The sequence below is a fragment of the Buteo buteo genome, chromosome 11, assembly GCF_964188355.1.
Source record: "Buteo buteo chromosome 11, bButBut1.hap1.1, whole genome shotgun sequence".
Lineage (NCBI taxonomy): Eukaryota > Metazoa > Chordata > Aves > Accipitriformes > Accipitridae > Buteo > Buteo buteo.
This window is the reverse complement of record NC_134181.1, coordinates 16,412,970-16,437,148: the sequence shown is the minus strand read 5'-3', so window position 1 is coordinate 16,437,148 and position 24,179 is coordinate 16,412,970. Positions and strand designations below refer to the sequence as shown.

Genomic DNA, 24,179 nt, shown 5'->3' with positions numbered 1-24,179 from the left:
TTCAGATGTACATAGTTCACTATACACACAAACACACCATGAGTACACTGTAACATGGGTCTTAACATAGATGTGCAACACACCCTTCTTCCACCTATAGGGGATCATATAAAAACTTCCCAATCAGGACTTCAACATTTGAAAGGTCGGGGTACCTAAACAAACACACAACCCCCCAGTACACACACAACCACACCACCACACTATTTGTTTATTTATCTATTTCTGACCTAGGCACAATCATTAAACCCTCCTAGAACACTTCTCTTTCTCTCCTGGAATCCTGTTTGCTTAAAAATAATATTAAAAAAAAAAAAGAAAAAGACACCACCACATTATTCTTATTTATCCTCCAAACATATAATAGCTATAGAATTTCTTTATAGTACTTTTTCTTTTTAGACATAAAGTTTAAAAGTTCACTTTTTTTTAAAAAGCAGAGTTTCTTCTAAAGTTCCTAGCCCCCCCCCCTTTTTTTTAAAAAAAAAAAAAAAGACCCCTGCATCATGAATCTTAGCACAAAGCAGTAAGGTCACTAGTGCAGGTACAGTTACATCCTATTTCCCACTATAAAGAAATTTTCATATTGCAGTGTCCAGCACAGGACACTTTATTTCATATAATAAATCACAACCACCTCAGAATTCACTTTGCATGTCCAAAAATGCTTTCAAAGTGTCTTTGCCAGTCTTCAGCACTTCTGCTGACCACATCTTCACCGGTCATAAAAGAAGTCTCACGTTCAACAGACTTTAGTAGGGTCCTGGGTCACTGGTGACAATACGGCCCTGCTAGATGATACACTTTATCAGCCAGCAGCAAACATAAGACCCTAACAATAATGACCAAATGTCGTACTAGACATATTAAAGCATTTTAATCCCTTTATTAACACAGAACACTCATTATAGAAATGCCATAACGTGTCCTACCAAGATTAGAAGCGACTTACCTCTTCAGCAGTAAAAAAGACATGAACCAACCTTCTGCAGATATTTCAAGTTTCCCCTGGATATTTAAGTACCTCTTTCAGCAATTTAAAGCCCTATTGTGCCAAAAAGGTAGAAGCAAAAGAGGATCCAAAATACTCCGTCACAGAACAGTCAGCTTTTGGCTTTTGAGCGCATTACTCCGCAAAAGACAAACCCAGAGAATAACTTCTCCATTCATCCGGTGTGCAGAAACACACGTAAATTATCAGGCCTCGCAGCTTACCAAATCCGCCTTTCCTAAGCAAACTAAACTTGGAGAAAGGTTTACGGGCCTGAAAATATGTTCGCTGTTCGCAAGCGTATCAAGTGGCGTAATAAGGGGTAGTAAATAACCATTATACAAGGAAAACCTATCGACGCTTTTAATTTCGTGCTCCGCGGAGCGGGGCCGCGGGAGCGGACTGCGAGTCCCCCCACGCCCGGGGTACCTCCCCTCCCCGTCCCGGTCTCTCACCTGCGGCCGGCGGAAGAGGAGTAGGCAGCGGCGGGGCAGCAGGTCAGGACTGGGACCGGGCGCTGCTGCTGCTGCTGCTGCTACTGCTGCTCCTGCTGCTGCTGCTGCTACTGCTGCTGCTGCTGCTGCTCCTCCTCCGCCGCCGCCGCCGCCTGAGGTGTCTCTGGGGCCCGGGGAGCCTCCCCGGCGCGGTGAGGGCGGGACGCGCGCGGCGGCAGCGCCCCTCCTGCCCCCTGGCGGGTGGCGGGGCCGCCGGCGGCCCCTCAGAGGCGGCTGTGAGGGACGCGGGATACCGCCGCGCACCTAACGGTCGCCTCTCGTCAGGCGCCCGGGTGGGATGGCCTCAGCCTCGCCTCGGTCACTGGCCTTTAATACCCTCCCCGGCATGAGGGGGAGCATAACTGAGGGGCTCCCCCTCAGGTCGGAGGGCCTCCGGGCAAGGTCTGCAGCACCCTGTCCTTCACAGCGTGACAGGGCTTGGGGGGTGTCCGTGTCCCGTCCCGTCCCCCCCGATTCACATGTGGGGAGTGAAGAGCCATCGGTATCCATGCCGTACAGATGTGGAAACAGTCTTTTGCCCAGAACCCTAAAAAATGCAAAGGTTTACAGGCAGCTTTTTAAAATCTGGCCACCATTGGGGTGCTTTTGGCAGGACTCTGAACTTCCCCGCAGCCAGGCTGCACCCCAGGGACGAGGGACCTGACCCTCACAGGCCATCACTACAGCTATCCCATAGCACCAGTTTCCCATTCCTCCATTTACTTACTGCTTTAGTCCTCTCAGTATGTTTTGGTTGAGTTTCACTGGGCTGGCAATGATTTCTCAGTGCATCGAGCCTTGAACATCTGGCCACCAATTCAGACCAAGTCTGGCTCTACCACACATAAGTCCCATCCAAAGCTCATAGCAGGCAATGGAAAGAAATGCTGATTTCCGTGGATTTTTGGATTAAGTTTAGCTGGGGAGGTGTTTAGTCACAGGTGATTGCACGCAGCCCGTGGCAGGCAGGCATGTGCCCGGCTACCTGCAGCTACAAACACGCAGCAGTCATCCACGGTAGTATCATTACTGAGATAATACGTTAGTAACTAAATGCAACAATTTTTATTTGTGTACTGTTAGCCAGCTGGTGTTTTCTACACTGTGTAGGTCCAAGCTACGTGCCTGAATTGACCGTCTTGGAGAGAGCAGCAGTTTAGCGCACACACACCACAAGCACAACAGCTTCATTTGACTTTCTAATTCCTGTTTGAATATTGGTGGGCAAATAGGAAAAGCTGTATTTTCTGAGACTACCCAGCCCTTAGGATACTTATGGGCTGTTAGGACTGGGAATCGTGGAACGGAATTCAAATCCATTTTCAGCAATTTGGGACAAGTAGAGAAGGAATGCAGCCGGAGAAGTGGTTAGTACCTGAGGCACAGAGGACTGGGCAGCAAGTGAGCTGGACTCTGCTCCTCTGATCCCTGCCCTGCAACACTTTTATCCGCAGTCTTGTGCGAGTTACTTAATCTTACCTAGGTCTTCTCATTCCTGTTTTGGACATCGTGTATCTGAAAAGCACTAGGAAATTATTGGAGAATTCAGATAGAAGCAGTGCATGGGACATTCAGACCATTTCTTAGGGGAAAGGGGAAAAAGGATCTTCCAGTAAGATGATTGTTAAAAAGAATTCCTTGTCTTCACTGAAAGTTGGATTAGATAACAAGATTTGAAAACTGCAGGAAATGGAAAATACATTGTTCTGCTGAGATCATAAATGGAGTCGTTTCAGAACAGATGGACTCCATTTATCACTTCATCAAAATTTTGTGGACCTTCCGAGTACACAGATTGCTTAACATCATTTCTGTATACCCACAAATATTTGCTATTCCAGAGTAAGATCTAAAATTCCTTCATGATTCAATGTGTCTGACATTGTAGGGGTTTTTTAATGGCAGCAGTTCCAAAACACTCTTAAGTGCTGTATATACACTGTTGTGCAGATTAAACTACTGCTAATTACTCTAACACATTTTTAGCAAAATGGATGTCAAAGGAAAAAAAGCAAAATATGGAAATTAATATCCAGTTTTGGCTCTTCCATACACTACGTACAGAATTCCTTTTCTGCTGCTAATTTTTCTCTCGAGTGCCATGCAGTTGAAGTACAGTCAGGGCTTATTTTCACAACGCAGATGCTACCACCTCTTACTGGAATGCACCCGACATTGCTGGGAGCCCTGCTCAGTGCAACTACCCAAGTGTAAGGTTCTGTCCTGGGTGAGAAAAAGGGATAGCGCCTAACCTGTCATTTTAATGGCTTATCTTTTTGCAGCTCTAGATTGATCTAAAATAAAATTCCTACATGTATGTGATAGCTGCAAATGTTTGATACTGCAAATATGTAGCCCTTAATCAAAGGTCTACCTGAAATGATGCTGTCCAAATTAGAATACAGCAGTCCCTAGGGTTTTATTTGCTTCTGTAAAAGTGTTCTTCATAGACAAGCAAGCATTATTATTTTCAAGCTCTTGCTTAGAAAAAAGTCCAGCAGCTCTACAATGATATGTACATTTGATTTTATGAAACCAGAGTATTAAACACACAAATCTAATCTTTTTCCAAAGACGGAATTGGATAACTGTACTGTAAATAATTTTAGAATTTTAGTTAAAATAAAATGCAACACATCAGCTGATAAAAATCTAATAAAATAAAATTCAACATATTTTAACATTTTCTGTTTAAATTATTTATGAATACAATGTTTTTACTAAATCTACTCGCAGCGTCATTTACAAACTGAGTTATAGAGCATTACAGAAGTCTGTTTTGTACAATTCAGATGTGTGCTTGAATGTAAATTGCTATAGTATCCAGTGCCATGAATCATTATGAAATAGGGGAAGATCACTATTTTTAAAAGAAGCAGAAATAGAAAAACATAGTAACCTTCAAGAATAATTCTCATGTGGGGGGTTACATTTTCCTCTTAGCAACTCATTGTGGGTTGAATCTGCCTTCAGTGTATGTGTGCTTGTACCATTCACAGTAGTAAAGGGGATAAAAGCATTTTGTCCCAGCAAGTTACTTCTAAATAATTTTATTTGCAAAATGTTTCAACATTCAGATTTTCAGTGGCTCCCATAAATGAGTCAGTCAGGACTCAGGGGATGGTTGCTGACCAAATAAGTATGTGATGAAAGCAAATCAGAAATATAGTTAAAACCTCAGAAAATATTCTTTTAAAACCTCAGGAATAATTTGAAAATTAATATACATTAGAATATTTTGTGGGTTAGACATAATATAATCTTAAGTAGCACAATATGCCAAGTAGCACTTTTAAAATTAGCAGGTAGACTTTTAAATATATTCATGCCTTTTAAATATTCCTTTGACATCCTACAATACCACAGCAGATAGTATTTAGGAAAGCATGCTTTACCATGCTGCCTTTTTGCAGTTTCTCAAATATCCAGAAACAGTGACCAAGACAACTTCAACTTCTGCTTTTCTTCACAAGTTTCCTGATTCTGATTTGGAAAACCAGGAGTAAAATGTTGCCTTTAGTGAACACTACAGTAGGAAATATTTATTAGAACAATTCTTTTAGCTTTGGATGAGATTTAGCATCTATTTACCAGTGTGCATATAACATACACACACACTACTCTTTTTGGCCACTGATCAATTTAGAGAATGAGACAAACAACTTGAGTAAATTATTTGCTATTTCCTGTAAATTTATGAGTTCAAAGATATCTAATAATAGAACAATCCCAAAGTGCTAGGCAGTACATGCTTAGGAAGGATGTAATGAGAAATTATTTTGAGCTGCTATACTGCTATCACCCTCATTTACAGGACAATATTGGAATCAATTGCTGAAGACTAAGTTTATGCTATTAAATGCAGGAGTATCTTACTGCATCAGCCTGGCTAGAGAGAAGGTGGAGTTCCACTGCTGTTATGTAGTTTGCATTTCTAGGCCCTAAGATCAATTGAACAAACTTTTGGGAATCATTTGCTCCTTTTCTGTACATAAAGCAATAAATGCCATATATGTTTCTTTAGGGAAACAAAAAGCTATTCAGGTGTCTTGTCCTATTTGTTGTTTCTTTTAAAGTTGTCCAAGAGTCTAACTGACTTGGAATAACAATCATTTTTTCTAGCATTCCAGATTTTGTGAAAGTCAGTGGGACTTAACTGTACAATAGTAATTTCTCCAAAGAAAGCTTAAAGCCCAATGCAAACTCACAGCACTGCGAAACAATAGAAGAAATTAGGAAAAGTACTAACGGTCCAAAAAAGTACATGACTGAGGAGCTAATATGCTGTTTTCTATAGGAACAGAAGGACTTAGGAATTCAAGTCCCACTGCCTGCAGCTCCAGAGCCTGAGCTAGGACGTTTTGTTTGACTTCTTGGATTACGAATCAGAAAAGTATCTCCATTGCCTCTCCTGCTCATGCTTAAAGTTATTTCTCCAGAGCGAGAACATGCATTATGCCCTGAAAAATCAGTGCCTGGCTAATTGCTTAAGCTTTTTACCTGTATTTGCGGATGTGATTTGGACTAAGGACTATAGATCAGACTTGTTTTAAAATCTTCCTGTGTACTCAAGTTGACCTGTGTTAAAATGGAACATTTTAATTGAATTACTCTCAGCAACGCTGAGTGACAGAAGATCTGGTCTGTCACTTCCTAGGAAACTGTTAGGTGGTCTGAGGGGTCACTTTTTTCATTAATTGGTAAGTTATGCAAGGGAAGAAAATAAATGAAAGGAAGGCCATTTCTCTGTTAGATACCGTAACACTGCAGGTGGAGTTTATAACAAAATAGAAGATGTTATTGATTTAAAGAACACAGAAAAGAACAGATCATTTTATTTTCACAGTGAATGATGAAACTATTTAGCTAACTGTTTTCAATTTGCACTTCCAGTATCTTTGCGTTAGTAGCCAGGAGGACATATTGGAAGAAAAGCAGAATACTTTGGAAAAATCAGTAAGTGACAAATGGACCATGTATATTATTAGGGAAAGACACTTTTACATAAATCAGAATACAATTCTAGAACAGAAAAGTTCTTAGAGAATCCACTAGGGAACATGGATTCACTTAAAAAAAAGTCTGTTACAAAGCGGTTTTAAAAGTGTGTGGACAAACTTCATCTGGTTAAATCAACATAGCCCTATTATATTGAAGCCAATGGAGTAAAAATTATTTACATTACCTGAGGATCTAGCCTTTTAAATTAACTTACTGAGCTTAAGGAAGTAGCTGACTTCTTGAAGATTAGTTTATTTAGATTGCAATGGTGATTTTAAAGGAGACAATACAGAGCAAGAACATAGTACTCCCTTTATTTTCCTTTATGCTAAGAAATGGACTTTGTTTTTCTCCAAGTAGCTGCTATTTTCAAACAAACCAAAATAATAACTATCCCAAAGCTGAGAGGGACTAAGATGGGAAATGCTTTAGTTTCTTACTATCCTGAAATCACAGAGTTCTGCTGCAGCAGTGACAGATGGTGTCATTTAATTGCTCACAAGACCAATATCAAAACCCATCGTGGTACCACCAGACATCATGATGCTATTAAATATGGGGCAAGGAGGTTTTAAGAGTCTTGTCTTGCCTCAGTAGTTCAAACAGTGGGCAACTGGTTAATCTAGCTTGTGAAGGCAAACATGGTCTAGTCTCTGGGACCCCACCTCTGGTGGAGCCTGTGGTACTGAAAGTCCTTCCCCATTCACCAGGAGCTGGAGGCAGGGCCTGTAGGACCACCTATTCCTTCACCCACCCCCCTCCAGGAAGCCACAACCTGCGCACAGTTACTTTGTCAATTGGCATGGTTTCTGACATTTCAGCTGTTGTCTTCTAAACAAACTTTGATTGAAGACAAGTCACTAAATGTTAGTGGGTAGTCTAGAACTGAGCAAAATGTGCGCATAGTTCTAATCACTCCGCTGATGTATATACGTTTGCTTTTGCCTAAAAAAATTTGTCTTTGAAGCTCTGAAATCAAGACATTGAAAAATCAGATAAAAAACAGGATAAAATTGATCTCATTGAAATCAGTAGGAAAACTCCCCTTAAGTTCAACAGAACAAGGCTTTTAGTGGTAATTCTCAGAGTAAGGCAAATGAGTAACCTCAAATTTGCAACAGCAAGGGCTTCTCTCCTTTGCGATAGAATCTAAGAATTTTTATTGATACAGTAACATTAAAATTGTACCTTCACTATTCCAGTGCAACACACTATTAACTGAAATCAGCTGGGAAGTGACTACTTTAAGGATAAGGATTGTCTAGTGCTTTAGCATGTCCACATGGTAGTGGGTTGTACTGCTATTGTTATGATAAAATTTTTCAATGTGGATAGACTACCAAACAGGGGAGAAACTTAGGTAGTTCGAACATGGTTGTATCAAAAATGGATACTTGCTGTTCTTTAACAGTGATCCATCCAGCTCATAAAATTAAGTCTTAACTGATGCCAGCAGCCAGCTAGACAGGACAGGTGTGATTGCCTATGCAGGCCAGATGAGGCACAATGTAGGAAAAGTATATAAAAATTGAGACACTGATGAGGACACAAAACAAGAAATGAAAATAAGTAACTTTCTAATAATGACATCAGAAAGGTAAACATCAGTTCTAATTTATGTCGTTTTAGTACTGCACCAGCTCATCACAATTGTTAATTGTAGTTTTCCCTTACTAAGCAGCACCAGAACATTCGGACTCTCCCAAATGTACAAATACAGTAATTAGAGTTCACTACTGTTTTTCATGGACAGATTTTTATGTCTCAGTGTTGATAACTAGAAAAGAAGTACATAATAGAGAAACTATAGAACTAGCACTATTTGATGACTTGTTATTGTTTTCTATTGCTTTTACTTCAAAAATACTCCTCTACAATCACCACTGTAATCTAAAATATTACTTTATTCAATAGAAATAACATGCAGTAATGCCATTTGAAGATTTAGGGGTTGTTTCAGTTTGTTTATTTTTTTTAAATCAGACTATGCATGCATGGTAAGTGCATGCTCCCTGTATGTGCAAAAGTTGGACTACTTCCCTTTTGTGTTAATGTTCCAGCTTTCAGATTCCCAACTTCTGTATTTGCCTATACTCTCCGAGAAGTTTGTTCTGGTTTTGTTAGATCATCATGTGACTTTGTTCTGAAGAACTTAGAAGTACTTAAACGTTAAATATATTTCTGTAAAGTGCTATGTGTAGGAAAGCAGGTCCGGGGCAGCAAGAGCTGGCCATGGTGGTCTCTGGCCCATTTTGCTGGAGGAGGTGAAGGCTGCCTGCCTGGACAGCCAGAGGTCCCAGGGCAACCCGCTGCACTGGCTCCTCTTTCTAGTAGCAGGTACCCCCCTTACCACCTTTGCTTTTGACGCTACTAATATTGTTTAAAGTTTCTTTTTTTAGGCAATAAAATGCAGTTTTCTCAGCTATAACCTTAGAGTAGTGGGATTCTGTGGGATTTAGGATGCGTAAGTGCAGGCAATAGCTCAGCAATACCAGGTAAGTTACTATTACGTGAAGGTGCTACTGTCTGCATACAAACATTATAAAACAGAAGCCTTCAAACTAGCTTTCGTGGTTGGAGTATGTTGCTTAGACACTGCACAAAAGTGATTCACTAGATGGCACACACTCCAGCTCAGATACTTGAAGTTTTCAGGAATTAGACTGCTTTATTATGTTATCTTGATAGATATAAGCTGGTATTATAACACAGATTTAGTAAGACACGCTTTGGGATGAATAAAAATCTTATAGAAAAGATTACATTATTTTGTAAGTTATTCCTCCCTTGCACCGTCAAAAATTTTGAAAAGACAAAGCGAACAAGCTAGCATCAAAGGAAGACTATATGAAAGATTCCTACCTGCAGTTGGGTTAGCCATTGATTTTTCTGACCGAGAATGGTCTTTTCATAGTTACTAATTACCAGGCAACCACAAATGAGTTTGGTTCAAGACCCACTATAGTGAAGAGGGAAAAAAAAACCCAACCCAGCCTTAATCAGCGCCCTACTTATTATAAGAATGAACAACAGTCTTGTTTGGAAATAGGCCACAGAAAGAGGGAAATGCAAACAGCAACCACTAACACGTATTTCACCTAAACCGCATGTTATTGTTTTAAGAAAAATATTTCTTCATACTCCTGGTGCAAACATCTGTTGTATACAGACCAGCAAGGTGGATTTGTTTTGGTTTTTTTTAAGATGAGAGCTTTAAGTTCAGAACAGATATTGTTGTGTCACATTGCCAGGCAGCATAAACAAGCAATGTGAACCAGGTTTATTTTCAGATTTCACTGGCACCAAATCTGGCACAGTAAATGAACTTTAGACCTGGGGAAATGCAGCTGAGAGCACAGATTACTTTCTCTATTAGCTATTCAGCAGCATTTGATTGCTTAATGATCTTTTAGCTCAAGAGTCAAACATTGCTTCATACATAAACAAAAGTAGTTTTATATACCTGTACAAGAGCTTTTTTATTATTATTTTAAACAAGCAAAACACTCACCAAATCTGCACCCATGGTTCCTCAGACTTCTGCCACCACCACACAAGTGCATTCTTTACAAGCCAGCTCTTGCATACAGCCAAGTGGTTTCTTCCTCAGGTGTTTTGTACTATGGAAAATTAGGACTTCATTATACCAAAGGATTTAAAAAAAAAATCAGAAAATTAGCATAGTATCCAAACATTAGGTTGTTGAATGATTTGCACAGAAACTAGCTTCAAATATGGATGTATGAGGGCTAGGGGGACATATTCCTACTTCAGCCTGCTCAATTAATGAGGTTTGTGGGTTTTTATTTTTCTTTAAAAAGCAGCTGTAGGAGCAGGAAATACTCTTTTTAAAGCACTATCGACCTCTATCCCCTTCCTGCTTCACTATAGCCTGTTGGACAGGATTTGATAAGTGCCATATTCACCACCAAATCTCTGGGCCACAAAAAACAAAGGGTGGACTCAGACTTAAAAAAGGAGACTCAATTCAGCAAGTTTAAAATATCAAGAGCCATCAAGGATTAAAAAGACACCTTTTGAAAGACTCTTAGCAGGAGAGAGCAGAACCAAGACATACTAGCATCAGTCTAATTGCCAATAAACATCTTTGCAGCTATTTAAACCTGCTGCAGAACATAGAAACCTTCAACATACTTCCAGGGTGAGCAGATTCACTGCTCAGGTCATTCAGTATCCCGTAAGAAGTAATGTCTGACCAAACTGACTCACCAGAAGACTTGCAGCACCTCATTGTTCATGCATCTTGGAAGGCAGAAAGACGGCATTCCTCCAAATGGCTTTTATATGGAGGATCTCCAAGCTTTCTTCTTTGTCTTCCCTTACTTATTTGTGTGCCTAAGTGATTTTCAGGATCCCATCAGCTTTTACCGATTATTTTACAGCAAACTAAGGTTCACGTTCCTTTTTTTCCCCAGTTTCATACATATCCAAGCTCACCACTGGTCGCACTGCTATAGGAAGGACTAAATGGGAACAGACAATTTTTAAGCTAGCTACTGGCAAGAGAGGCCTATTGAACTATATGGTCAAGGTGTCTAACAAAGGCAACACACTTCTGTTGGAAGTTTTTGGAGCCCACAAATCAATAAAATGGTTGTGGTGGGGAAATCACTAAATACACCAAGAATTAAACTCAAAGCTGTTCAAAATTAAGTGATCTAAATTTTAGAGTACTCTGAAATGTAGATTAATTTGATCTGGCACTACCATGCTAAAATACACAAGTAACAGCCATTTTCTGGCTCTTTTATTCCTATTTCCTTTTGAAGTAGATACTTGACACAAACTTTGGGCTTGTAAAGATCCAATAAGGCTATCTGAATTTTAATTCCTGTGTTACTCAGGACATTGTTCATTAAGTAACTTCCAAAGGATTCTTGGTGTTGGATAATTTCTCTGGGATCACCTCAAACATCCTAACAATCAACCTTTGAAGATGAGTTAATTAGGCTCAGAGCAAATTACTACGGGGAAGAGCCCAGTAACTTTGGCATAGGAAAATCTAAAACCATGATGCAATTAAAGACCATGAGAACTGGAAAGCTGGTTTCAACTTATAGATGAAACCATGAATACATATCTGTCACAACTAGTGGTAGATAACTCATGGAAATATAGTCAAGACACATTTGCACTTAGGTCACTGCACCCGGAAAACATTTTTGAGGAAAACTTGTGGAAACACTACAAACTAGCTAGAAAATAAAGCTCTGAAATTCTGCACTTTCAAGACAAACAGTTTCAAGACATGGCAAACTTGATTCTTGGAAAATTATGGTGCATCATGAAGCAAAAGAATCAAGTTCTAGGCATCAGCAGAATAAATGATCACTACTTTCTGCACTTTAACAGTAGCTGGAAAAAGTAAATGTATTTTTTGTTACGGACCCTAAATAGGTAAATATAGTTCCTTCTTGAGTAATTACATACTTCGTAATCTCCTGTAGCTTTCACTCTTCAGGAAATAAAGTTGGAGTCACACATTGTTTTAACATCAATCATGAGTTTTAATATCCATCAAGATGACTAATGGCTGGCTGCTTTTATTTACATTTTCAAGATGAGACTATTTTTCAATCAGTTGCTCACATGTTGTATTTAGGATGCACTCGTGATGACTTCAGATATAAAATGGAAAAAGCCCATTTTGAAAATACATTAAAAAAGTGGCCACCAGCCATTGGGCTACTAATTATTTTCTAAAGATTAAATTCTAGGAAAACAAGTTTATTATAAATATTCAAAAACCTGAGCTGTAAATTCTGATGAAGCTGGACAGAACATGGAGGTCAGTAAACAGAATCACGCCATGTCTCACAAACAGGAAGATTTACTTACATTTCAGCTTCTTTTCTGCCACAAGGTAGAAGACTGACAATTAAAAAAAATTAATAAATACACAGCTTTTAACTATAAACACCATTTGAACTATTCTTTAAAAAAAAGTAAGAAACTCCTTGATAAATCACTCTGATGTCAAACAGGAAGATATAGAAACATTTCAGCTTATTTATGTATTTCGGATGGTCTTTGGTAGACTACCAGCTGCAAGACTACAAGAACTTTCAGTATGCGTACATCTCCCTGCCAATTCATGCGAAGAAGGAAGATAACCAAAGTTAGGAACATACTTTAATAATATCAACTGTGCTTCAGGAACTATGCTAAACACGGCTTCTAGTTGAAAGTAACTCAAATTAACTTTTGCATGCTTCTACAACACCCTCCTCGGTGTGGCACCTTTGAACAGCTTCTCTCTTGCACCTGGAACATTACCCCTAACCCAGGTTCAGAAGGCAAAGAAAACGGATCCTTGCACAAGTCTCCTATGTATAGTGCAGAGGAAAGTTAGGAAAAAAAATACATTAAGAACCCTTTATATGTGTATATTCTTCCACTTATTCTTAGGCATGCAGACTCTGCTTCAGCTCTCCTGGAAGGAAACATGGCAGACCAGGCCCACTTGAACAAAGCAAGCTTCCAAATTCCAGGCAGACTGGCCCAGCACTCAGCTGGAGAAGCACCCAGATACTACAAAAAATATTACAAAGTGCCTTGAGTAGTCTGTTCTTTCCACAGTACTGTGAAGGAAAAAACAGGGTAAGTGTCAAGAATGGTGATAAACTGCAGTAGTTAGATTAAACATTTATTTTTCATATATTCACAAAATCTTCACAAAAGTATTGAAACTCAAAAAGGAATTAGACTTGAGTCAAATACAGAGATGAAATGTACAAGACAAATGAGCAGGCAAACTAAAAGGTCTTGAAAGTATTTTACTTCAGATTGAAAAACGAACAGTTCAACTGTTCTGTTTAAATAAAGATTTGCAAGATATACAGTATTTTATGAATACAATGCTGGTCATTTGAGGCAATGTAAAATACCTCAATTTTTCCTTCATGCTTTTTTTTTTTTTCCTTTTTTTTTTTCTTTTAGAAAGATACTGTTTACCAAAAAGAAACTTGAGCAGTCCAGGAAAAGCTATTTTCCATTAAATTTATGAAAACCATAAATTGAGGCAAACCTAAGATTCCCAATGGAATCAAGATTATCTTCCCGCTACCACCACCTTAAAATTATCACATGCTTATTGGAACACTAATATCTGCACCCTAAGAGTACATTTGCTTTCAACAATGAGGGTGATTCTTTTAAAAACACTTCAGTGTGGTAAATGCGATACAGATCTTTGCAAGTATTAAGTTTTGGAACAGTTTTGCTAATAGCAGCTAACAATACTGGATTAATATAATTTATAAATAATTGTTCCCTAAGCGGTGAACATAAGTCTACACATTCACAATAATCTAAAACAAAATAAATACTGTGATTATGCATAATGTGGTACAACTTTTACTAGTTTCTACGAACAAAAGCTCAACATCTTGTTGATAAAATTATCTGATCAAATTAAAATATGAATCTAAAAATTTTTTTAAAAATTGTCAAATTAACATCACTTAAGCTTAGTGTTTGAGTAGATGTTATGACTTTCCATATTTTTGGAATATATGTATTTTCCTTTTTGAAGTAAAACACTTTAACATATTGAAAATGTTTATTAATTTAAGTGATGACATCAGTTCTGGTCTTATTTTAGCATTATTTTACTTTAAAAAAACATTGCACTCATTAGTGCCCATTAAAGGTCAGGTTGGTCTGTAGTATTCTGTAAATGTATATTAAAAAAGTTTCTAAAAGCTAATAGTACTTTTTATAAAAGCATCATCTCCAGAACAGCTGCATTAAATACAGCCACATATGCAGAGTACAGACTTTCCTCTTTAAAGAAATATGTGAAAGTAAATGCCACTTAACTTTCTACCATTAAAGTGTCCCAACTCCTGTTCCAAGCTATGCCTGTGAGTGTAATTACACATTTAATTCACATTCATGGCATCAAAGTTATGGCAACCTAGACTTGTAATGTGACTGAACCAGACAAATGTGAAGTGGAGTTTAAATTAAATGATAACTAGGTCAATGAAGAAATACTATGAGATATGAAAGGTTTGGGTCTTTAAGGCAATACAAAATATATTTCATTATTTGAAGTTGTTTTGGTTGTTTTTAAATAATTAAGTGTAAATATAAAAATGCCTAAGAGGGGAGTGAGAAAAAAATAGTTTAATTGTAAAATTTACTTAAAGCTTCAACAGTTACAATCTCCTACAGGAGTTAGCAAAAATATAAAAGACAAAAAAACCCAGACCTGGAAGGGGGAGGGAAGGCACAAACAAAGAGGCATGGGATTAAAGCAGCCCAGGAATGCAAACGTCTGTAACAAACTGAGTTTCGTTGTTTGTTTTTTCAAAAACCAAAAAAAAAAAAAAGAAGAAGAAGAAGAAGAAAACAATCACCACCACCAACCAAACTAAAAAAACCCCAAGTGGCTTTATATTTCTTTAAAAAAAAGAAAGGGTCAGGGAGAGACCACTAAGGGGAGGAAGAGAAGGATGCAACTATAAAACCCCATTGCCTGAAATGATGGCACTCCAAGGTGAAGGTTACTTCTCTGAGATGACAAGCTCAGTGTCTACACAAAGTACATGTACACTTTATACAAATGAAAAACTTCATTTGCCACCATAAACCTTTCTTTCAGAGGAACAGTTTTTGCAGATCAAATGTCCTATTAAATCTTTTAAATGCCAAAAAAAGAAATTCTGAGCAATATAACTAGTAATGTCTCTTTATATGGATGTTAAGATGACAATTCAGATTATTTTCCAAACTAATCCTGAGAAAAATTTATGTTTACAATTTAAACAGTAATGTTATGTAAAAAGTATTAACAAATCCACTATTACAAATGTCAGTTTTCCTATATGGTCATCTATATATACACAATAAAATGGTAAGTATATGCAAAAATAATAAAAAAATCATGCACAAATTACTTTCACCTTTAAAGGCTGGGTTTCCCTCAAAATACAATTTTTTGCTTTTTTTTCCTATTTTTTTGTGTTTTATTTGTTTGTTACCACCCCCTAGACACACTGAGTACTACCTCTACAGGTCAGCATGAGCTGATGGGAAATACATTTATTTTACATTCAAGCTTTTATATCCTAAATGACCCTGTTGTAGCATATGACTTATCAAATGAGCAGCCTTTTTCCTCTTTTTTTTTCCAGTTTTTTTTCTTTTTAGAATTTTTTTCTTTTTTTTTCCTTTTTTTTTTTTTTTTTTCAGTGATCAATCTTCATGATCCGTTCCGTGGCGAGCTGGGAAAAAAAAAAAATGCAGTTGCTAATCAATGTCTGAACAGTCTGAAGCTCCGGAAGAGATCCAAGGAGTCACTATCAAACTATCCTGTAGCATGAGATCATTGCACACAGAAGAACAGTCATAAAATAGGCAACTATCTACAAAGGTCTGAAAGGGCTGCATCCCTCTTGTGTTTCCTCTTTTTACCATGGAAAAACTGATGGTGTGATTTGCTGCCTTGATGTTGTTTGTTTGTGACTGAGGTACCGTGGCTTGAGTTTGCTGGACCTTGGAAGCCTTTGTTAGAAGAACGAAATAACCGTGCAGATCCATGCTGTAAAAGAAAGAGAACACAGTAAATCAGTGCTAAAAAGAAAAAAGCATGGCAATTACACAACCCTATTTCTGGATAATGAGGACATTAACACATGAAAGTGTTACACTTGAAAAAATTGATATGGCAAAAGAAGCTAGGTCATTGCTTAGACAGCAGCACATTACCACGAATTTTTCACTTTGGTGGTTGCAAACAAATGTTCATCTCTAGACCCAAAACCATGCCGGTCAAGAGAGAAGAGCAGAGCACTTTGACTTTTGAAAAGGATAAAACTGTTCTATCGCCCCCATTTTGCAACCATCAAAAAAGTGTTTTACAGAAATGTAAGTCCATAATCCAGGATGACAGATGAAGCTTGCTGTGCTGGTTTTGGCTGGGATAGAGTTAATTTTCGTCATAGTAGCTAGTGTGGGGCTATGTTTTGTATTTGTGCTGAAAACAGTGTTGATAATACAGGGATGTTTTCGTTACTGCTGAGTAGTGCTTACACAGAGCCAAGGCCTTTTCTGCTCCTCACCCCACCCCACCAGTGAGTAGGCTGGGGGGGCACAAGGCGTTGGGAGGGAACACAGCCGGGACAGCTGACCCCAACTGACCCAAGGGATATTCCAGACCATAGGACGTCATGCTCAGCGTATAAAGCTGGGGGAAGAAGGAAGGGAGGGAGGGAGGGATGTTTGGAGTGATTGTCTTCCCAAGTAACCCTTAGGCGTGATGGAGCCCTGCTTTCCTGGGGATGGCTCAACACCTGCCTGCCCATGGGAAGTGGTGAATGAATTCCTTGTTTTGCTTTGTTTGCGTGTGTGGCTTTTGCTTTATCTATTAAACTGTCTTTATCTCAACCCACGAGTATTCTCACTCTTACCCTTCCGATTCTTCCCCCCTCCCACTGTGAGGGAGGTGAGTGAGCGGCTGTGTGATGCTTAGCTGCCAGCTGGGGTTAAACCATGACAATTGCTCAAATCTCATCTTCCGTGCAAAATTAAGACAACATTCTTTTAAGACCAGGACTAATTTTCTACCACATCTTTTTACAGATGTAGAGTATCTCAGATTGTGCATATTCACATTCCAGCAGCAGAATTAGCTCTGCATAGTAACACAGACACACATTCATGGTATATCCAAGGCCTAGTTTGTAAACTGCCTCATTACTAGCTAGAGATAGATTGTCAGCAAGTAGTAGGCAAGTCTTCAGAATTACTTTTCAGGAATAATATTCCAGAAGATTCCAGGCTATTTTTCGTACGTTAAAGAAGTCCTAAATTCTGAAAAAGTATAAAAATGTAAACTGCATATATGCAAAGTATATTGTATATAGAGGCATATAGTATCTCCAGATTACTGAGTTGTCATAGAAGTATTCATCAACATGAGAAACCCCCTAAATGCATAAGCTCTGGCAGGTCTCATCATGAAGATATTTGTCTTTAGGGGGAAATGAGAGGGAATTTCATGTATCAGCAAGGAAACTTCACCTCCCTTAATGAAAGAGAGTTCAACAACTATCAACAGCTAACAGAGCAGCCAGTCATAATTTTAAACATACATTTTTGCTAACTTTTTCACTAAGTGTTGGCAAGTCTCATTAGTTCTCAAATTCTGCAGTAAAGACTGGACTGACATGCTTTTTGAAAAAAGGAAATAGGTGCAACACGGCTGTATACTTCTGAAAAATCTAGATTTCCCAAAATAAAGTCAATCCAATTTCATCTGTTTTAAGGCTGGGAAAGCCACTGTTGCAAACTCATCTGTGTAAGCTAAACAGGGAACCAGGTGATTTTAGATACAATCAGTGCTCAAAGCTTTTTAGTGGGGTAAAAGGGAGGTGAAAAATGCAGTGTTTCCTTTCCAGAACAAGCTACCCTTCCATGGAAGACATGTGTAATATCCGAATAATCTATACAGTTGTTGTTTTCAAACATTTCACAAACCTGAGATTTGTTCGTGTTGCTGGATGTATTGGCTGTTTGACTATTTTGTGTTTTCCCACTTGACTGGGAGGATTCCAGTGACACTTCTTGTGACCCCACTCTGTTTGTGGTGGACTGACGACAACTCAATTGTTTAGAGGTTTTGCAAGGTGTTCCATCAGAATCCTTCAGGAAAATGTAAAGTATTAGTGAGTTTTTCTTCAGAGCAAGTGAGTTTTTCTACAAGTGAGTTTTCCCTTAAAAATAAAGCTAGCAGTGGACAAAACTTAAAATGTGTTCATTTTATTAGGTATTTAAATTCTTTCAATCCAGAATTCTTACTGAATAAAACGGAGAGATTTAAAAATGTTGAATTGATGCATGATTTTGGGATTTGCCTTTTATTTTTCAAATAGAATTCCCAAACAGATTTTTTTTTTAAGGATTTTCTTTTTTTGAAGCATATGGCTTAGGACTACCAGTCTTTTTTTTGAAATGCAGTTTTCCCAGAGAAAAGAGGGCTATGTAACTTTGTATCCACTGTATTCACTTTCTACATGTGTTGTGTAAAAAACACACTGCAACTTACATGTGTAGAAATTGCATAAGGGGTAATACCTCATGCAAGTCAGGATTCTGGATGAAATAACTAACTAGGATTCTGAGCTTTCAAAATGTATTCTGTGGCAATACAAATCAGGAAAAAAACCCCAAAACAATGTAAAAACAAAATCAGAACACCTCCAGTACTTACTACATCACTAGAGCTTGACAGCGTAGACGATGATGATGATAAAGGACCTGATGAAGAATTTGAAGAATGTTTACTAAGAGTTTCTGAAGTTTTATTTCTAGGTTTTCCCAGTGCTTCATTCTCTTCAGCAAGATTATTGTTGCATTTGTCTAGCTGCTGAGTATCTACTATCAAGGTTACTCCATTACCTATTAAAAACAAAACAGAAGCATCACCACACATTAACTGCTAAAATATGTTGCGCCTTTTTTTTTTTTTTTTTTTTAAATATACCCACTCAGGTATTATATATCTATTATATCCAGCAGGACACGTACAGACATCTGCACATGTACATACTTTTAATACATGCAGACACATGTGCGCATGTGTTTGTGTGTATGTACTGCATGCAGCAAGCCAACATCTCACACAGGGTGTACTGGTTTCCTGACAAGATCCCTTAATGCACACTATGAAAACCACCAAGCATTACCCACAGTTCAAGATGGAAATTAGAGAAGTAAGACATGGAAGAAGGCAGTAAGAAAATTCAGATGTCCTGCTTAATAAGGTTGTTTCATGACACACTTCAACAGCACTCAAATACATAGGTTTAAATTCTGTTCCCATATATATATACCCAATACTCAGCAACTCCCATTTTATTTCTGCTGGAACTGCTAGGGTCATAAGTACTCCAAATAAGTCTGGTTGCTTTGTATGATACCCTACACTGAAAATACAAGATACAGAACTCTCATATCTCACTAACTTCTGCCTTAATAAAAAAAAAAGAATCAGAACCTAAATCTAAGCTAAATCTACAACTGTAACTGTCACCATTATCTTCCTGATACAGGGTTATTTTTTTTCATTACTGTTTTATCTCACATAAGACACCTAGGAGTTACCTCTGATTTATGACCTACATTTGTTGCCCCACTAGCTGTGTTTGTATATAGAATTTAATATATACACCACAATAGGTAGCTAAGTATTAGTCTGGAGCTTGCGGGACTGAACCATGGTTGTCTGCCATTACCAGGGGGTACAGTAGTGCCATGAGGGTCTACAGACTGATAAAACAAAAATGGCCCAGAAGCACATTCAATTTGCAAGGACAGTGAGGGAAATCACTAACAAAAGCTTTAAAAATAAAGAAACTAAATCCCAACCTAGCCTGAAGACTGGGTAGTTGTGTCATCTTCTCTTATTAATCCCTAACAAGAGAAGACTTCTAGTAGGCAACATTCTAAAATTAATTGACAGTATTAAAATTAATTTTAATTTGAAAACTCCCAGACAGCCGATGCACCTACACCAAAAGAGGGTGGCAACTGGCTGGTGAAGTCAGAAGATGGGCAATGAAAATAAAGATGATTTTAAAGGACATTTTCAGCAAGTTCTCTGGCTAGGTTTTGTGAGTTTCCATTTGCTAGTAACAAGAATTATGACTGATATTTCAGCATTTTTCTGTTTAAAAGACCTACTCCACTTATATGGTCAATCCTGGTTTAGATATTGCTTCTATACACATACAATATGTTAACCTTTAAAATGAAAAATAACAGAGGGTAAGGATTTAAACTAGCATTCCCAGTAATTCTTTTTAAAACCTTGTCCACATTAAAAGGACAACGGAAGTGTGACAGTAATAACATGGGTAACTTAAATTGGAAGTTTTTCAAAAGTCTCCTCTTGCAAGCCAGCACTCTTTACAAAACCCTATGCTGACCAAATCTATTGCATGGCCTTTTTTACTCTTGTACAAATCCAAATTTTCTGGATGAGGACACAAGACAAAGTCTAGCACTACTGAGCAAAAAAGTAAATTCGTACTACGATGCATACATTGCCTTATGTAAGGCAAAAGCAACAACAAAATCTGTGTGATCAAAATATGCAGGAAGTTTCCCCACCATCAGCCACGCTTAGTCAAAACTTACCATTACATGAAGACTCTGTCCTACTTTGCATTCCCCACTGCTTTGATATCCAGTCTCTGTAAGTGGCCACTTCTTGCGTTACTCTAATTATTCTACCTAATATACTGTAAATCAGGGAAAAAACCAAAACCGTCACAATTAATTTTTAGACCTACAAAAATATAAGCAATTAACGTCTGAGATTTAGACTCATAAAATTTACCTTTCTGTTTCGTTGTTAGGATAATATTTAGCTATTGGGGAAACTGCATGGCTCAAAACAACATAGGCATAATCAAAAGCCTGTTTCACTTGCATGGCACCATAGGAACTCCTCCCAACATCATTACCTTAAAATAAGAATATAAGTAAATAAATAAATAAGATTGAAACTGTGATAATCTCCTTTCAGACAGCAGAGAGTAACATTTTTTAAAAATTGCCCTTATGTCCCAACTCAGTGCAGTTACCTCTTGTAGAATAGGATTAGTGAAGCATAAATATTTAAAAGAGCTTAAAAGACCTATAGATATTTACATGCATGGAAGTCCAAATGGCAGTTCCCTGGGTAAAAGTGCAACACATGAATAAAAAAAAAATAAAAAAAATCCTGTATTGCATTTATTATACATGTAACAGTACTGTCCTGGATTACATTCTTCCAGATCAGAAATATGTTAACTCTTTTCTATCAACACCACTTGACTCACCATTTCAGAAGCCACCCATTCAAGACAACAACCAACCTTAACGTAAAGGTAACAGCACAGAATGAAACCACCACGTATTTATGTGACTTTACAGAATCAAACAGGAGAGAATGCATAAGAGTATACGTACATTATAAAGCGCAACTGTGATACGGGCAAGCGCAAGCGTGAAAGGGACCATGCGTACATACAGGTACGTCTAGCCCACACTCAGGCTCGTGCTGCTGTAGCTTTATTGCTGTTACCACAGAGCACATGACGGTTGTTCGGCAAGCCTTCTCATACCCTACCTCCTGACTGCAGTACAGGCATGCCCTTGGGCGGCACAGTAACTATAGCTAGGGATGTGTCTTAAAGAAAATCATCGTGTTCTGAGTGCATCTTGGGTTCACAGACAGGACTGAGGTGTTTCTATTTGGTTTTTGGTGGTCATTCTATGCTAGTCTTTGATTTAACTCCTCTGGATTAAGCATCCCCCTAGCTTTTTTTCTTAGTCAATATGTTAAATCTCGCTTTATGAGGATACCTGGCTGTAACGGATCTTCGATATACAGCATTGATGGTCTGTAGCCATCCAGCATGCTTTTTTGCACTTCATCCTTGGCAACATAAGAGCCACCATCCTTTATTCGGATTCCAGTCTTCAGATAATTGAAGTGACGTCCATATAATTCAAAAAACTCTATTAAAAGAACACCGTAGTTGGCATTGGGCATACAGGCATCTTCCCTGGGATGCAGCTATTAAGAAGAGAGAAAAAAAATAATTTTCTTAAGATTTCAAGTTTCAAGTGCCTTTAAGTGCCTTTTCTTCTTCACAGCAGACATGTCTAAATACAATAATAATAAAAGCCCATAATATATAAAGCAAACATGTTTAAATATAGTTATTTTCCCTTGATAAAGCAGTTCTGCATCTTTAGAACAAGATGCTATCAAAACTTTTATAAACTAATTACCTCTTAAAAATAAGGCTGTCAAGTATTAATGTTTTTGTATTTGAACTTCCAGTTCAGTAAGTGAACTTCCAGCACTAATGGCAGGGTTCTTGTAAAAAAGCAAAAACTTTTGCACTTCATAAACCTGGGTTTGCAATACAAATACAAGCTTCTAGTGTGCACAGCTATATAAATGATCCTCTCTACTGTTAAGCGTGCAGCCTGAGAGACTATGAACAAAACCAGTTCATAATTGTAGCAGATATAAAACCTGACTTCTTTTTTTACAGGAGCAAAGGGAAGTGCTATTAGCCAATATAAGAAAAAACTGGGGTTGGCAGAGATTTTGGGTTCTTTCAAAAAGACATGCCTGTTGCCTTCATTTCTTTTGTGCTCAGCAAGCAACTGCAATAGCGCTCAGCAAACACCAAGCTCCAGTTCAAGGCTCATGTTTAAAAGTAACTACAATCTGGAACAGTACAAACATACACATACACAGACACAGTTATACAGTACCATTTAGTACAAGAAAAAGAATGAGGTTGATAAAGCCAGAACTCGGCTACTTCATATTTCTACAGTATTTCTCTCCCCCAGGCACAACAATATAGATTTAGCTCATGCATTTTGTTCTCTTAGATTTAAGAGAAAGTTGTAAAACATGTTTGACATCAGCTTAAAAACTTCGACAAACAAGCAAAATTCCATTACGTTCATTTAAGTACATACAGGGTGTATGACCTAGAAAACAAGTGTTATAAAGGACAGCTGTGTCTAACACTAACCTACGTAGCTTGTTCTAAATAAGTTACACAATAGTCAAGTTATTTTACCATGATTCACACATGTGCCTGGTATTGATACACCAACAGACATTCCAAACATCTCTAATACGAAAAGTACCAGTATGGGAGAAAAAAAAAGAAGACAGGTGGGATGTCTATTTTTAAATGAAAAGGGGACACAAAACCACAAACAGGACAGCTTAAATGATTAAATTTGAGGATTGATTAAATTCCTTCTTAATGTAATGTCCTTTTGCACCAATGGCATCAATAGATTTCATTGAGCTTACCTGAAGGAAACTGACAGCCATTAAAAAAAGACTATAAGAACCAATTCCACCTGTAAATACTTCGTTAAGGTCCCTCTGCAACAGGAACTGTTTCAATACTAAAACTAGATATGGTAATACAGGGTATTTCTGAAAGAGAAAAACAAAGGTGTTAGGATACCGTGATGCATATATACAACTGATGCTATACAACTAATTGAACCTGTTATATTGAGTCTCAAAGCTAAGTATAACTCTAACTTATTATTTTTAGTAACAGGGGAGAAGCCAAGTGCTCTGCCTGTGATCAATACAGTTATGTTTTACCTCTTCAACTCTGGTGGCAGATATTAACAATAGAAAAAAGTTATTACCTCATAAAATCAGAATGATTTTGTTTATATATATAAATACACTTGCTTTTCTCACACAAGTGAAAAGGAAAGCAAAGGAAGAACTATGGAGATATCCACATCTGTAATAAAACCTTCTTGCTACAACCAAGGTGATATCCTGAAGTTGACTGAGACTTCTGTCCTGCAAGTACTTCAGACACCCAGAGTTCGAAACCGTTCTTCAAAATTACTACACCCTGATAACATTTTCAAAGGAGCCAAATACTTACCTTTGGGTAACTGGTCCTTCAATAGGTTTGTCTGCATGGTTTTCCTTAGAGGTGTGCATACACTGCACGTGTGGAGAATGCGGACCTTTTGGACAGCAGTGGAGGCTGGGGCTACGCCTGCACTCTGTACACCCCCTCACAGGGGAGGGGGCAAAAGAGGCTCAATAATATCACTCCTTTAATCAACACAGAGCTAAAAAGTTCCTTAGTGTCAGAGAAGAG

General features: G+C 38.0%; 2 protein-coding genes across 11 annotated transcripts in view; both read right to left on the bottom strand.

Annotated features, from left to right (window-relative positions):
* Window positions 1-1,631, bottom strand: part of ADCY7 (adenylate cyclase 7) — a 68,269-nt gene extending 66,638 nt beyond the window's left edge. For 5 of the 9 annotated variants that reach the window (XM_075040198.1, XM_075040195.1, XM_075040201.1 and 2 more), the window contains exon 1: window positions 1,447-1,630. The gene's annotated coding sequence lies outside the window, so the exon portion shown is untranslated. Of the gene's footprint in view, window positions 1-637; window positions 792-1,446 lie in introns of all 9 variants that reach the window. The other 4 variants (XM_075040197.1, XM_075040196.1, XR_012652211.1 and 1 more) reach the window with 4 other exon arrangements.
* An 11,509-nt stretch (window positions 1,632-13,140) lies between these two features.
* Window positions 13,141-24,179, bottom strand: part of TENT4B (terminal nucleotidyltransferase 4B) — a 46,394-nt gene continuing 35,355 nt past the window's right edge. For both annotated transcript variants that reach the window (XM_075040203.1, XM_075040204.1), the window contains exons 6-12: window positions 23,354-23,482; window positions 21,868-22,081; window positions 20,855-20,981; window positions 20,653-20,756; window positions 18,725-18,912; window positions 17,992-18,156; window positions 13,141-16,054 (exon numbers count right to left, since the gene is read on the bottom strand). In XM_075040203.1, coding sequence (XP_074896304.1) covers window positions 15,875-16,054; window positions 17,992-18,156; window positions 18,725-18,912; window positions 20,653-20,756; window positions 20,855-20,981; window positions 21,868-22,081; window positions 23,354-23,482 — 1,107 coding nt within the window. In that variant the 3' untranslated portion in view covers window positions 13,141-15,874. The remainder of the gene's footprint in view (window positions 16,055-17,991; window positions 18,157-18,724; window positions 18,913-20,652; window positions 20,757-20,854; window positions 20,982-21,867; window positions 22,082-23,353; window positions 23,483-24,179) is intronic.